This window comes from Falco rusticolus, chromosome 8, assembly GCF_015220075.1.
Source record: "Falco rusticolus isolate bFalRus1 chromosome 8, bFalRus1.pri, whole genome shotgun sequence".
NCBI lineage: Eukaryota > Metazoa > Chordata > Aves > Falconiformes > Falconidae > Falco > Falco rusticolus.
This window is the reverse complement of record NC_051194.1, coordinates 52,030,524-52,047,219: the sequence shown is the minus strand read 5'-3', so window position 1 is coordinate 52,047,219 and position 16,696 is coordinate 52,030,524. Positions and strand designations below refer to the sequence as shown.

Here is a 16,696-nt window from a genome sequence, read left to right as displayed (position 1 = left end):
TATGATGACTAGTACTAGCTTCCAAAGTCCTGCTTTAACACATAGACAAAAATACGTGGGAAAAGAGGGGGGTGTCCAGTCAGTTGTTCTAGCTGCTACTTCTGGACTTTTTTTTTTTTTAAAGAAAAGCATATTTCATCTGGAAACAGAGATAGAAACAGTGATAATTGCCACTAATCTATCAATACAGTATCAAGCAGCCATTAAAGGCAGCTGGTCAGCCAGGTCTCACTACAGGAAACAAAAGGCCCTTCCTTTCTGGCAGTTGTGGTTGCTCTGACTGATTTGTCTTTATTAGAGGCGCTGGGGTTTAAAGGCTTCCAGAGATAATGGGAATAAACCAGGAATTCAAAAGAGAGCTCTACCAGAAGGTGCACTTGTAACAACCCACCAGTCATTCCTCTCCTCAAACTGACAGCTTCCCTATTGCTGAAAAGGCTGCTTCATTAGACTTGAATTTTTGAACTCCTTGCTCATGAGTAATCCTTAGGAAATGCTAGCTGAATCTAGGAAAAAAGTTTCTGCTGTTGGCAGTCTAATCCTAGCATTTCTAGCTAGGGTATCAGAACCCAAACTGCAGGTGAATGTCAGGATCATTTGCTCCAAAAACATATAGAGCTGATTCTCTTCTCCCCACAGCTCAAGAGAACCTAAATTGCTTTGACCATACACAGTTAAACTTGTGCAATGGAATCAGTGGATTACAGCAGCCCCTGTGGTTGCAAAATAGGGTGAGCCACTGGGTACATCAGCTGTGAAAACAAGAGCATTGGTATGACACTGGTCTCAGTAGAATCAATCTGTGGGCTCCAAAATAATATCTAGTGATGTGGTAGTGCTATGAAACACAAAAAATCTATGTTACAAAAGCTTTGGGTGAAGTTTCATGATGCCTGGACTCTGTAAGAGCATATTAGACAAACAAGGAGCTAAACTTACAAAACCCAAGGTTAGGGTACAGGAAACTAAGGGAAAGTGCAGCAGAGATGTTTGTGAAAAGAGCGTTAGATGTGGATCTGCAAACAGGTTTGGCATCACCTGTTGTGCAAGGATGACCAAAATGGATACTGCAGATGAGCTGCATGTCAGGCTTTCAACTGACCACAGCCAGGTAGGAAAAGCATCTACGGTATTGCAAAAACAAGGTGCAAGGTATAACACAGCAGTACAGATGACCAGAAGAGATTACCAGTTGTTGCTCAGCAAGTGAAAATAATACTTTCAGAGCCTGTTAGACAAAGCTTAAAGGACTCAAATTTGCTATAACCAAAACTTGAAAACTTGGGATGGGGCTTAGTGAAAAGGTGGGAAACCTAAGAGAGGTTTGGAGGAAAAAGAAATACTAAATGAGCAGTTTTACACCATACAAGAAGAGATGGAAATACTTGCAAATAGGTAAGTCTACCCTGACCACAACTATCTCATTATTTTTGTCAGGAGGACTAATCCACCTTAATAAAATTAAGCACTTTTTGCAGGGTTTAGTGGGGGTTTTTTTAAGCTGTCTGGTTTGCTTTGGCGCAAGTGCAGAGCAAGGGATGGCATAAAAATAAGAATACTTTAACTTCATGTTATCACTGAGCTCTTTATGCTAATGAAATCTTGCCTCCAGTTTTCCAGTGAAAAGCTAACTGCTTCTGAAGGAAAAACTGCTCTAGTGGTTAGTGCCTCTGGGTTCTTTCTGCATCTAACGTACCCTTCAAGTCAATATAGTGTGTAGTAGTTCCCTGTTTATCTTTTCTACGGTTACCACTCCAATTTTGCACCTTTTTCCTCACAGAAAACAACCAAATAGTCCACAGGCTTCGGCCACGACCATCTTTTTAGATGGGTTTGTAACAGCATAAATTGAAAGAGACCTGGAACAAATTGTTTGGTGCTGGAAAAAAAGATGGTGCTTAGTGGGCACCATCTGTCTTGCTGGTGAAGAGTGGGGCTTTTTTTTTAGTGGATGGTGCTGATGAGAAAAAGGAGATGGGAACAGACTTGTATGTTCTTTGCTCTGTTTTTTTCTAAAATACTGGAGGGATGTGAATGTGAGCTATCTCTGGTCCTGCTCCCATCCTATTTGACTTGTCACCTTTCTCATTCAAGTGTTCCAATCTGTAGGACTTGGATGAGATTACTGATACTACATACAACTTGCGATAAGGGACAGCTGCAAGTGCTTAGAACAGTGCTACCAAACCAAGGGTGTACGATGGCCCTTCCCAAAGGAAACCTTCCTGACTTCCCACAATCAGTAGGGTTTTTTATGATACTACATCCTGCCTACCATCATACTGTAGAGGAATATTAGTGTTTGCTGAATCCTGTATTCATCTACATATATACAGACACCCCATGTCCTGATATGAGGTAGGTATATAATACCTACGTATCATGCTGGTAGTTTTCAGACTTGAGCTGCAATATATACAGGGTTTACCGCTGACATCAGGATTTCTGCATTTATAAATCAGGACTTCTAAGTTTCCATTCCAGCAATTATCTCTCTTCCTCTCTCTGTCCATCCCAACAAACGTATTCTATATGTCATGTACGTGAATGACTTAATACTTTGGGTTTCTTTCAGGAGTGCAGGATGTATATTTTTGAAATGATCCAGGGCCAGCTCATATTTGTGGGAACGTCTGGTGCTTATGAACAGTTGGTGAAGATCTGGGTGGTGAGTAAAATACGCCATTTCAGGGAGAGAAAAAGAATCTGTTGCTCCAGCCCTCTACTTAATTTTGAAGTCCCAAGTGTAAGTCCTGTGAATAGCAGAAATAATTTGGTCCAATCTGCCAAGTTCATAGCAGACTTTGTAACCCATTTTATATGTGGCAACTTTCTCACAGACACAGGAGTAAATCAAATTACTTTCCTTTGATGTTTGTCATCTCATCAAAAATTTAAAGCCAATTAAAGTGACATCAAATTGAAGAAGGCATAAAAGGTGTGCAGGTACTGCAAATTCTATTCCTCTTGTTAAATCCTTTACTTACTATAGGATACAGCACACCATATTCTCACAAAGGAGCTCTAATACTGCTCTTGAACTACCTTGAAAGTGGCAAGGCCCTGAGGTTTTTCAGAGATTCTTCTTCATTTTAACTTGGAACATTTTGTATCATCCAGTTTATGGTGCAGCCCTAGAGACTGCTTTGGCATAACGGAAAGTGTGAAATTACTTTATAAAGGCAGCAGTGAGTGAGGGCAGACATATTCAGGAGCCTCTTAAGCCATTTTTCCTGCTGGGGAAGCTGAAACACAGAGACACGTCCTTAGTGTGGCTTGGTAGAATTAAGGCAGTTACCAGCACTAGTGGATCCTGTACTTTCCTGACTGCTTGTTGCTGACCCTGTTACTGACTTGACAGGAAGGTCAACCTATAGATTCCTGTTGGGTTTTGCTGTAGGCGTCTGCCCCTTCACATCTCCTCCCAGGGATTCACTCTCCTGCATAGTGTTTCCCAAAGGTGGTTTTCAAAGGAGAAAGTACAGGAAACTGACATGTGGAAAGTCAGGACAAAGGACTTCATAGCTTCAAGTCTGTTCGGTCAGATTTTTTCCTTCTTAATTCCCTCATCCAGAAACACTCCTGCCTGGTAGGGTTTCCTCTCTGCTTTTAGCTAGAATGTGATAAGTCAGACAAGTGGGTCCAGTTCTTAGTCTTGAGTTCAGTCCATTTAATTGTGCTGGATTTCTTCTTAGAGAGTGAAAAAAAGAATTATTGAGAAGAGAAAAAAAAAATAAAATCCATATTTGGCCAATTAACAGGGTTCAAAGCCAGGGCAGGGCCCAGTTTCCTAGAGTGCGAATGAAGGGTATCCTTCCACTCACGGCTCTGAAATCTCTGGATACATTTCCTGTGGTTTTGCAGTTGGAGGGTTATAGCCCCATCGTCATTTCTCTAGTATTATAACTAATACCATGATTAATAGGATTTGTGCTATAGAAGGAAAAAAAAACCCCTTATTTAAAAATCATGAGGAAGCTTTAAGAGCCATGAAATAATTAGTGCCTTTCACAGAAGGTTTTATGTTATTATACAGCCTGGAATGAGGCTCTGTTAGGCCAAGATTTCAAAGCTCCTTAGAGGCTTTCGATGCCTAACTTGAGGTATTTTGCCAAGTGTGAGGTTCAGAACGGGGATTCCTACCGTTTTCTAATAGCCAGCTCCTTTCATGTACTAATAATAGAGGCACCCTGCACTAGTTTAGAGACTTTCTGCATTTGTGTGCATGAGACTTTATCACCCAGCATGCTTATCTCCACGTAGGACTGTTGGTTCAAACACCATATAGCTATATGGCTGGAAAATCCTCATTCTGCGAGATGTGTTTGTCCTGTTGAATCATCAGGACGGACTGACTGTCATTTTACCAACATTTCTCCTACAGGCAAGTACCACCTTAAGTAGCCTTTATCCCCCATCTCTATCCCTGGCTTCTCATTCCTGCTCCTGTGTCATCTCTCACATGTGGGGCTACATGAATTGGGGAACCTATAACTTGGTTTTCTCCCTGGGTTACTCTAAATGAGAACAGTTTATTTACCCAGTTCATCATCAGGCTGCACAAACAGTAGCAGGACCAAATGGGAAGGGGACAAAGAGGAAAGAGCTACTTAGGCCGACAGTGCTAGTTATGGAAGTATTATGTGGGGGGCGGGGGGAAATCACTGCCCTATTATCTTGGAAACTCAAACATAGCATCTTGTCTGAAGAAAAGACTCAGAAAATATAAATATAAATCCATATTCATATAGCATTCAGTGACTGGTGCTCTAAATGCTTTCACACCTAAACTCGGCAAACTTTACGCATTTACTGAAAACCTTACATAGCAAACTACAAGCATGCACAAATACCTTTTTTCTTAAATTCTTCACCAAGGAGAGCCAGAGCGCTGAGCTGACCCTGGACAGTATGATTTTACTATGTACTGAACTTTCCCAGCTCCCTCTGATGCTTTTAAGACTGATGTCCCATGGCTCACAAGAAACTTTGAAGAATGAGGGCCCAGATGGGCAGGGATGGCACTTCAGAACACACCCCTGGGTTTTCAATGCAGAATAAATCTCTAAAATAGGGGCTTTGCTATGGGTTCCTGGAAAGCTAACAGGGTAGAAAAAGACAGCAAACTCTGGAGTCAGGTTCAGATTCCAGCTCTCTCTTTCCTGTGGACAGCTTGCTTTGGGCAGACCTGCCCTATTTATGTGATACACACACCAGTCAAGGATGCATCCTCATCCAGAACTGTCAAAATAGCGTGAGCCTCCTTCCAACATCCTCACATGGCTGAATGCTGCAAGACACCTTCTCTTTGGGGAGCTTTCAAGCTTCCAAGGCTGATTTGGGGCAGCTTCCAAGACTGATTTTACAGGTGAGCAGAGACAGGGGCCCTGTCCCTTAGTCTGTGCTGTGGCAGGCTGAATCCATGAGCAGTCTGGAAACACAGGGCACAGCAAACTACCCTAGCTTGCCTCCTCCCACAGATCACCATGCTAATATGTGCCAGCCATGAGATACAGTCCTTGCTTGTAGCGGTCTTCTCCAGGTAGCTGTAATTGCCCTCACAGCTGTTTCCCAACTGTGAGAAAAGCAATCAGCTACCAGCTACAACTACAACAACAAGGCTTTATATTTCTTCCTTCTTTAATGTATGTTTTTACTAATTCCTGATTTCTTGCAATTTTATCACAAATTTCTTTGGAGCCAAGTTCCCCATATCATATATCTCAGCGTTTATTTTAAGGATGTCTATCATATGCAAAATGTAATTAATATGAGACAAATCTAATGTTGGAGAAAAAGCGAATAAAAAACCCTGACATTTTTCATGTTAAAAAGTCACCGTTTTTTAAGGAAATCTGATTATTTTGGGTGTTGCCTGGATGATAAGCTTTGAATGCTTGAAGTTAGCAGTATCATATCACGTGCTGTGAACTCTTCTTAAATATGTGGCTTTACCTCTTTAGCACAACTCATCCATATCAATAGGCACAAGGCACTTTGCTCGGGGTAACTAATAATAACACTAGACATCCACAACCGCAAGTGGCACAGAAATCCAGATATGCTTGATCTCACACATTTCAGCAACTAAAATGAGGTTGGAGGACGTTTTACTGGCCCAGACTTTGCTCAGTGAGGACCTACTTCTGAAGCCCAGAATTCACAATAACTTCACAGCCAAAGACACTGCTGAAGCCCTGGACCTTTGAGGATGACACACTGAACTGCTTTCTAGCACCCACCAGTAGACCTGTCTGCCAGCTTTTCTTTTTCACCTCAGAACAGCAGGGTTTTCTGTCACAGCTCACAGCCTCTGCTGCTGCTGAGTGTATCGGCTGCTGCCAGCACAAGTGGGCAGAATAAGTCCCCAGTTACTCTGGCGCAGGAGGACACCTTCAGCAGTGAAAGGGGCTTAACAATGTGACCCCTGCACTGGCAAACACATGCAGGAGTGGCACCTGGCAGTGAAGCTGCATACACTTCCACTGATGTTCCCAGCAGCAGCAACATTCAGTCTCAGCAGGACCCTTTCTGCTAGAAAATCAAGTGCTAAAACGTCAGTGTGCTTTACGCACAGTGGTAAATCCAGCACCAGCCAGGGCAGTGTGAATCTGTGCCGGTCTACAGTAAAGCCCAGTCTCTCTCCATTGAGACCAGTTCCCCCAGCTTCATACCAAGGCAGAGGACTGGCAGAAGGAGGATATTGCTCTTCTCACTCTCTTTCTTATTTTTCACAGTTATTGGGCGTCCTAACTGAGGACACCCGGCTAGGACTTTCCAGGCTTCCCAACTATAACCCTGGTAGGATTTTACTCACAAGAATGCCAACTTTTTCTCTAAGCCACTAGCCGCTCAATTTTGGGGTCAGTAATTCTCATTATGAAAAATCCTGTGCTTCAGTGTTACTAAATCCCTTGAACTACCTAATGATAGTGGTATTGTAGGACCTACAACAACACTGGGATTGGCCTAGTATAGAAGCAAAGGTACATGCGTAGCACACTGAGTGCTGGGTATGTTAGGCTGATGGAAGATTTCATTGCTGCAAGTGCTGACAATGTAGTTAGTCTCCACTCCTCTGTGCAAAGGACCAACATCCCCTGGTTTAGACTGGAAAAGCTGACAGGTACCTAGAGACACAGTTTATCTGAACCCTCCTTATTTTTATGGAGATTGGTTTGGGGACCTTTAAACCTCAGTTTGAAAGGTCACTGTCCCTGATTTTTATGTGGGCAAGGTGAGAAATCTGTGTGATTTATAAAGCTGGCTTCTTTTATTTCCACATGGGCTGGTAGAGAAGTCTGTGTCCTGGACTTCAAAGGGCCAGTTGTCTCTTATTTTGATGTGGGCAGGTTGAGAAGTATGCTTTGAAAAGCCAGCTCAGTCACTCTCCCTCTCCCTCTCTCTCCCCATTTCTCTCTTTCTCTTTTTGTTTAATGTTTTCTCTTGGGAAAATATATTCAAGTGTCAGTGAGGGGGAAATGATGAGCACGGATTCTCAGCCTCTCAGCAGGATCATTCTGTAAGATAAATATAAAAGTGAAATATTAAAAACCCTAGAATGTGAATTCCACCCATCTACAGTCTAGCCATTCTCTCTCACTTGTACCCTAAGAGAGGGGGGGGGGGGGGGGGGGGGGGGGGAGCCTGTCTATCTGGAAGGGGGGAAAAGAGCAGGGGGGAGAGGAGGAGGGAGAAGACGTGCTTTGAGCAAGAGGTTTACAGGTTTAGTAGAGCATAGTAACATCTTTTCAAAGAAGTGGGTGTTGCTCTGTGACCCAATCCAAGATGCCCCTCCTTTGATTCTGGTGCATGAACACTAAACAGCCCCCATTTTCACATGGTAGCCACGATTGGCTGAACAATAACCTGGTCTCAGTCTAAAGGACTGGAATCCTTCACACAATTAGCTGAGACACATTAATCAAACCAGCGTGAAATGGGAATGTGTCGCAGTCCACAGCAAGTTTAATTTGGATAGGGAGCAAGCACAGAGCAGACAGCTGGAGGAAGCACTTTCCTCTCTAAGTTGTTGAAGGCTTGGCTGGGTAGTCTACAAGTTTGGAATGGTAGTCTGGGAGGAAGTGTATGGGACAATGCTCGTGTATGGGACAAACTGATCACAAAGAATTTTTTTATGCCAGTCATCTGCTCATACAAGGCCAAAAACTCTCAGCAATTATGATAGGTATCCTGATGCTATATAGAGTGACAATCTAAAAGTGCAAGTGTTAAGGCTATGCTAGCAAAGACGCTAGCAAAGACACTAGCTCAGACAAAAGAGGATGTGTGAGTGCCCAGAACTGCCTGAGCACTGGCTCCTGCTTAGCTCTAGTTTGTCTGAGCAGCCGTGTTGTCTCCTGCTGCTGGGGAGGATGCCAGTGGCAGGGCTGGGAGGGAGAGGACAGGCACTTAGGCAGCATGGAAATAGTTCCAGTAAAGACCAGTCTAGTCATCATAAGCGGTTTTCAACTCTGAGTTGCTTTCAGGCTTCATAGATTTTCCCTAATGGACTCTAGTGGGGCAGAATTGACCTGTGCCATGCTGTGATCCTGTGATGCTGGTGCCTTTTGCGGCTGGAGGAGACAGAAATGCAGGAATTAGAGGACACCTTCCTGTGGGAACATTCCACCATGCTAGCAAACATATGGGAGAAGGGTGCTGAGCCAGTGTTTGGGGCAGTAGCTGTGCCAGCTTGAGATGCAACATCCCTTTCCCCTCCTCAGAGCCTGCCTAAGGGCCTTCAAGCTGCTCCAGCAACATACTGGAACCAAGCACTTGGCTCACACCTGGATTATACAAACCAGTCTGGATAGAAGAAAGTTAGTGATATAAAGGTGGGACTATTTGCCCTAGTCATGAACTAAATCAAATCAGTTTTGGATAGGGTTGCTGGTAAGAAGGCAAATTAGTCTCTTTGTTTAAAGATATTTGCCATTCACATGCTCCTGTGCATCTCCCCTCTCTTCCCTGAAGCACAAGTGTTGTTTCACCCCTCAGGACACGCTCAGCCCGAGTGGAAGCTGTGGAGTCTGCCTGAGAGAAATGCTTCTCTCTTGAGGTTATTTTCAGCCCAGTTGTGTGAATCTGAGTGCCTGGGATGGTTCAGATAAGCAAACAAACTTTGGAGCACTTCCCCAAATCTGATGGCTTGAATGCTTTTAGCTAGTCCTATTGATGTTTGCAGGGAGTGCAGGCAGCGAACAAACAAACAGGTTCCTGCCCGAGGCAAGGAACGAACACGGGCAAAACAAAGCACTGAGGTGTGATCCTATTCTCATTGAAGTTGATGGCAAAACTCCCACTGGATTCAGCAGTGTAGGCTCAGCCCCAGACTGAGGTTGTTACTGGAAGGGTTCCTGGGCCAGGTGGGTTAGTAGGAATCTTTGAAATGAAAGCTGGAAACCTTTAGATGTTTTCCTGTCACTACTGTGGGCTTGAGCACATCCAGCTGCAGAGCCTGAAGAGGAGATACAGCATGGGCTGTGGGGTCTGTGAGCCAGGCACACACAGAGCAGCTGGAGGAAGAGCAGCTCTCCTGCCCCCTCTGTGGGCACCTGGCAAGGGATGAAACATGCAAAGGAGTATTTGACCACCCTATGCCCCTGTGCCTTCTTGCACAAAGAAGTTCAGAAATGGGCCTCATGCCCATTGCCTACAGTTTGCCAGAATCTCAACCTGTGCCTGATCCCAGGTGAACGGGAAGGATGGGTGAGCAACGCTTCCATGGCCAACCCTACAGCTTGTCATCTCGCCCCCTCTCTGCAGGAGACACACTTGGTATAGAGAATTAGATGCAGCTGTGGGGCATGGAAGCATGGTTTTACCACAGCCATGGCTTGAGAACCAGATCCTGCAGAACATGAGAGGCTGGGAGAGCTCCTGCCCCATGCCTCAGCGCACTCACGGGCCCTCTCCCTGGCTACCCGGGCTTAGGAGCCCTGCCCATAGCAGCAAGGCTTTGCCCTATGTTTGCTCATTTGTTCTGTTCCCCTCATTTTGCTTCCCCTGAAAGAGGCAGTTGTAGCTCTGTTAACACTATTTTTGAAAGCTCTCATGCTGTGTGAGCTCAAATCCTTGCATTAATGTACTGCTGTGTTCATTTCACTGCGCTGAAAAGCAGGGAGTTTAAATCCCCTCTAAACACCATTGGTGACACCAGAAGGCCAGTGTTTTGATCCAGCCCCATTAATGGTTACAAGTTTGAATCTAGACAGCTGGGGTCAAGGGCAGGAAAGGATTAGGAATCACAGCCCATGACATTAAGCTAGTGCTTTTGCCAAACTGGGAATACTGGAGCGCCCAAAGTACTGAGTTAGTTTTTCTTTCCTTTTTCTGAAATTCGGATTCCAAACAATGGGGAACAGTGCTTATTTGTTTATAACATGATGAACTCGCTATGGGTTAGCTTTACTCCTTGATTTATCGCACAGGGTGACTAAGGAAGTTTCCTATGCCACGTAGTCTCACTATAGCAGACACAAGTTTTACACTGGGCTGTTTCAGATGCAGCAATGACTTTTAAATTAAGCCTACTTTTTCACATATCTGCAGGCTTTGCTGTGCTGAATGAGATTTAGGAGCTTTCCACAGTCAACTTCTGCTCATTTCTAGTATGTGTTGCGTTCCCACAACGTCACCAGCAGATGGAGGCAACAAGCAGCAGGCTCTGAAACACAAACTTAAATGACATTTTGGAGACTGCAGATGAAGTCTGCACGCCGAGTGCTTTTTTTTTTTTTTTTTTATCTCACTTCTTATGCTGATGCTTCATTTAACAAATGGGATGGTTGGAAACTGAATTCTAAAACGATGAAATTTTTCTTGTCATAATAAACCGCATGTGGCTTTGATCCCAAACGGAAGAGCAACACTGCAACTAATGCACAATATATGCTGGCCAGGCTGTAGGGAAACTTCCTATCTGTTTGGCACTGGGCACGGGCTGCAGTTCTCAGCCTGCCACACAGACAAGAGCTCTGCTTCTGTCATGCAGCCACAGAGATTTCACTAATGAGAGAAATTTTCTCTGTGAGCCTGCAACCCCAGCACCTTCATCCAGCAGCACTTGGCATCCTCTTTCTCTCTCTTCATCAATTAGGAAAGTTTAACTTTTGTCCTCTGGCTTGCTTGCCTCATTATCAGTTCATTAGCCACTTCCACCTGGGTTTTCATATAGAAAGGTATTTCCTCATTAGCACACACTGCCTCGCATACCGGCAGAAAATAACAAACCCAAGTGCAACCTTTCAGATCTACTTGTATTGTTAAAAAAGCCAATCAGCCCTACACAATCCCATCATTTTATGTCTGTATCATCATTGTAAGACAATTAAATCAGTAGTTCATTCACTTTTTGGAATGATAGCCAAATATTTCTTATCTCTTACCTTTAAGGAGTAGCTCTTTACATTGTTTTACAATTTTAGATTGGTCTTAATCTTACAGTAAGGAAAATATTTACTGCTCTGTTCTTACCATGCTCGACACAATGGGGCCTCAGCACTCGCTAAGGGTTTGTCTATATGGGGTCAGTCAGGAGATTAATCTGAACTGATTTAAAGTGGATTAGTTAACTGCATTAAATCCTTGAGCAGAGACACACTGTTTTCTTACCCATATCTTCCATTTATAATCAAAGCTCTGTATACTCAAAGTGGCAAGTTTGGCAGTCCTCACTCAAGCAGAATTCTCCACTGAGAGATGTGTTTGGACAGGGACAGCAGTAGCTGGGTCACTGGCTCTTACACTACCCCTTGTAGATAATTATTAATCCCCATGTTATGTAAGTGATAAATTTAAGTCAAGAGGCTTGGTTGAGACAGCAAAAACTATAATTCAGGTATTCCTCCCAGTTCCCAGTAAGCAAGCTGCTATTTCTATCTGTAAATGTTAAGAAAATCCTATGTCCTCTTTGGAATGTTAATCCTGAAAGCGCACTCCACAAAAAGTGACATTTTACTTAGATATCACTGAAATATTTTTCCCTGCTGTTATCAACTGATCATGCATTTTTTAACTTTTATGTTAAACTCATTAAAGAATATTAATGTTAAAAGATTTCAGTAAAGTACAATATTTAAGTCATCTTGACATTTTTATTAAACATTAACGGAAATTGATATATTGTCACGGAATGTTTCAATCTCACAAATCAAAGTTTTCTGGCAGAAACAACATCTGAAAGTTTTTGGCCAGCCCTGTGAAGAGGTAAAAATTTCTACCTCATAGAAAAAAATCTTATGACTTTCCAAACCATTTTTAAAATTGCTTATCTTCTATTCTGCCTGGAAAATTTACATCTTTACTCAATATGGGCAATTTATTTCTACACTTTTATTACAGTCGAGGGGGTAAAATGAAGGAAAGAGGATCCAGAGAAAATGTTACTAGTGATCCAAGAGGAATGTTCTGCCAGAGTTAATCTCAGTGACTGATTTGGGAAGGGGCTATTCAAGTCACTAATACATAACTTCTATGTATTGCCGATAAGTCCAGTGCTCTGGCACCTGAACAGTTATGAGTCCCATCCCAGTTATATTGCCATTTACTGCTTTAGTGATTACCTTAGTATTTGGTTGTAAAGGAACACTTCAGCTGTGAACTGTTACTTACCCTGTGATAGACAGGTTTAACGACCTGCTTGCCTAGCTTAATGGTAAAAAATTGTTGCTGGAAAGGTTAAATGCTGAAAAGTTCAGTCATTTGCACCTTTTCACATTGTCCGTGCATTGTCAGACGGAGTGACGGAGCCCCTGGGCCTGGCACTCTGGAACTGGCTACTCAGGTGAAGGCAGAGGGGACTCCTGCTTTGCCTGCAGCCAGCAGCTTCTGTCCCTGAATGATGTGACTGGTGCTTCCAGGCAGGCAGGGAGGGCAGATGCTCTCGGGCAGTGCAGCACAAGCCCCAGCTGAGCTTAGAGTCTACTGGCAACAGACCAGTGCCGCTTGCCTCCTGGTGGTCTGGCTGCCATGGGGAATGCTTGTCCAGGCTGGGCTAGGAGAGAGGTTGACACCATCCTTCCCGCTCTCCTTCCCATGGCTAGAGCACCGTTTGTCTCTGCTGTCTGAGATGGTGCGCAGGAAAATGTAACTGGGTAGAAATTACAGCCTTTCTGATGCAAGAAAATGTCTCTGTTGATCAGCTCTACAGGGAAATTTTCCAGGCTTAAGCTGTTCATTCATATCTAAGCCTGAGAAAGTTCATGCTTTGTAAGAAAACATTTGAGGAATGTATTCGTCTACATTTTCCACAATGTTCAGAAATGTGTACTTGAAAAATGGCAACACCACCACACCCTTCCCAAAACTGCAAACTCTGCAAAGTTCCAGTCTGGTAAGTACAAAGCCTGAGTGAAAATGTTTAACTTGATAACAAACTTAGTGAGGGATTGACAGCAAGAGCAGTGGGCAAGAAGAGAGTAGGACCCAAGCACCTTTGCTCCATCCCCAGTCTTTCTGCCAGATCCATGCAGAAAAGCCCCAGGTGCCCACAGGGCAATACATGAAGCTCAGCAGCCCCCTGGTAAGGCAAGACAATTGCTGGGGATTCAGGCCCACAAACATCTTTCTGATTTCTTCATGTGAAGGCTTTAGGGACTGACACTGCTTTTATTGAAGTCAAAGCTAAGACTTGCACTGTAACAGGAGGCCCAAGGCCTATATTCACAGATGTATGACAGGAAAAGGTTACAGAACTGGAACAGCCTTATTAACACCAATGCTGGTACTCAAATCCTATAGGAATAACGTATATTTATAAATACTAAGATGACAGACTCTATAGGGCCCTTTGAAATTCTGAGTACTCGTTTTTTGCAAGGACTCAAAGAATGGGTTTTGGCTTGATTTTCATTTAAACCTGTGATTGCATATTACACTTTCTAGAACTGGTTGCTTCCAGGAGACCTCAGAGTCTCCGAGTCATCTGTGACAGGTAAGCTACCTATAACAGCAATGTCAAAATCGCCTCTGGGTTTATTTGTTTCTTTATGTAATGATTTAACTTGAAATGAGCTCTTCTGGCAAGCTCAGGAAGAGCAGGGTGGCTCTGTAGTAACAAGCAGATCTAACGTCAGTTAAGCAACTGATTTCAAGAGATTGCAGTGGAGGTAGGCACATAGTGGGTTTATTATTCTCAGAGGAGTAGTGATTATTCTCAGATAAGCAGTGATTCAATGACATTATGAGCAGCTTTCTGCAGGACACAGTTCAGTTCAGAAGGTCGTACTTTCCCAGGCCCCCTTGCCCAGACTGAAGACAGACTTTGCACTGTACCAATTTTTGTTTCTGGAAACAGACTGTAGGAATGTTGCTCAACAGCAGTAAGGAGGACATGCTAGGACAGCATTTTCACAAGACAATGAAATAATCTTGTGATTAGTTAGAAGGGGGAAAATCACATTCCTCAGTGGTCAAAAGCTATGACACTAGGGCCATGGTTACATACCTCGGCTTGACCAGACACACCAACACCACCCAATCACTCCCTAGTGTGCTAACAGAAGGAAGGATTTTTCAAGTATATGTACACACACATATACATAATGTATATATGTATCAGTGAAATAAATTTATAATCAGGCAAAGTGCCCTAACCTAGTTCAGAGAGTCATTAAAATCTAAACCCCCTCCCCCCTACTGATTTTGTGGCACACAACAGACTTTTTAGATAGGTAGGAAATTGCTAGACAGGATTTGTCCTGAGGACTGTGTTCATGCACAGATCAAGAATCAAATAGGCTTTGAGGACGTAACCACATTTTTCTCTGCTGCTGTTTATGATCTGTTCAGCTCATTGCTTGGGATCCAGCCCTGCTCAGAGTGAAGGGTGCTGCCCTTCAGAACTGGGTTTCCCAGACAAGTTTTCAGGAAAGCACAGGTTGCTGAAATGCCAGCTGTTGTCACACACATCTTCAGACACACAAAGCTCAGCATGTCCTAAACCCTGATAACGGGTCCTGGAACAGAACAAATCCTCTCTCAGCCTGAACAAAGAAATAACTATATTCCTTCCAATGCTTCTGTGTTGCACTTCTGCTTTTTGGCCATAATCCCTTGACAGGCCCCATCACAGCCTTATAACCAACAGGCTGGCCCCAGTGCCCCTGTGGCAGAGCTCTGGGCTGCATGTGGGTCAGCACCAACTCTGCGCTACACAGTCCTTATGCTGGTACGGCTCAGCAGCTGCCTTGGCATGCTTGGTTCTTGAGAAGGAAAGAGCTGCTGCATACAGACCACTCAGCCATGAATCTCTTTGGCCAATTAAGAATCAAAGGGGAGCTCTGCACAGAGTATGGCCGCCACCAGGAAGCCTGAGCCATGGTGAGAAGCACTGAATCATGTTGCTGCTGCCCAGTGTGGGAGCCTGCGGCAGCAGGGACCAAAAGGGGCAGAGCCCCCAGTACAATCCTGCCATGGCAGGGGCAGCCTGTGGTGCAGCTCTAGCAAGCAGCCTCAAGCTGGATGCTCTGGCTCCCTAACCTGTCCCTGCTCCCCAAGGCGGAAGGGGCTCAAGCCATTTTGGTGGAGGTGAGAATTCAGAAGTTACCTACCACAGTGAGGCCAGATACCTTTTATAAATCTGTTTCTCAGGATATCTCTTTCTCTGCTTTTTTTTTTGTTTGTTTTTTTTCTTTTGTTTTTTGTTAATATATTTTATCTCGTAAAAAAAAAACATGTCAGTATGTCAAATGTGCTTTGTAGGGAGGGGGAGGGCAAGGGCAGGGGGATTCCGGCACCTGATGTCACTTGGAGGGGAAGCACTGGTGGGGGCCAAGGGAGGAAGCACAACAGGCCCTGCTCCAATGAGCCTCCTGATGCTGCAACATCATCAGAACAAACAAACAAAGTAAAAGCTGTAAAACTAAACGACTATTTTTATTTGTTTCCCTGTTGGTTTGTTTTCTCTCTTCCACTTCCTTGTCCCCAGCTGTGTGCTCCTCTAGAAAGCAGCCACTTGGCACTGGTATTTGCTGGGCACAGAGCATGTGCGTATTACATGTAAGCACTCATCCTGAGAAACAGATTCATCTCCATGAATCCCCAACTCATTTTACAACCAGTTGCACTACTGGTACTAGGGTAGGAAAAGGAGAAATGGTAATTTCTTTAGTTTTTTAGTTTTGACCTTTGGTTGGCTCAGTGGGCCAGTCAGGTTATTTTGTGTACTTGCATTATCACTGTAAACTGGTAATACCAGCCTCTGATATTCCAGTTACAACATGTAAAACATAGTCTCTCCAGCAGCATTTTCCCTTTTACTTACAACACTCTTTTTACAAAATAAAAATTTATTTTCAAAATTCCTCTGAAAACATGAGTTAGAGCTGAAATCCTGGAAGCATATACTCCAGCATAATCAAACTCACATGGAAAAGCAAATGTCCTGGAAAGCTATATAGCTGGGGTGGGTTTATCCAGGTCCCCTGTGTCCCTCCAGCTATCTCTGCCTCAAGCTCTGAAAAGAGCTGGGTGAAGTTCTGGTTCCAGCTTTCTGTCTTGTGCTCATCACCTATGCTATTTTTTCTCATGTTTTCCTAGGTTGAGCAGGGTGCCAGCAGTGGCTGATTTGGCCTCCAGGATGCTTACAGCCTTCCCCAGAGGCTGGATTTCTGCACAATATGTGCTTCTTCATGGCTTCTTTAGCCCTCTGCCTCCTCAGCTCTATGAGGTTCCTGCTGGAAAGTTAACTCTT

General features: G+C 43.9%; 2 protein-coding genes across 2 annotated transcripts in view; one reads left to right on the top strand and one right to left on the bottom strand.

The window, feature by feature from the left end:
• ALS2 (alsin Rho guanine nucleotide exchange factor ALS2) overlaps positions 1-16,696 on the bottom strand; it is an 83,982-nt gene that overhangs the window by 58,686 nt on the left and 8,600 nt on the right. The window lies entirely within an intron of this gene.
• Positions 1-16,696, top strand: part of CDK15 (cyclin dependent kinase 15) — a 37,117-nt gene that overhangs the window by 14,971 nt on the left and 5,450 nt on the right. The window contains 5 exon segments of the mRNA XM_037396283.1: positions 2,576-2,592; positions 2,595-2,668; positions 6,738-6,801; positions 13,888-13,936; positions 16,543-16,672. Of these exon segments, the coding sequence (XP_037252180.1) occupies positions 2,576-2,592; positions 2,595-2,668; positions 6,738-6,801; positions 13,888-13,936; positions 16,543-16,672 (334 nt within the window).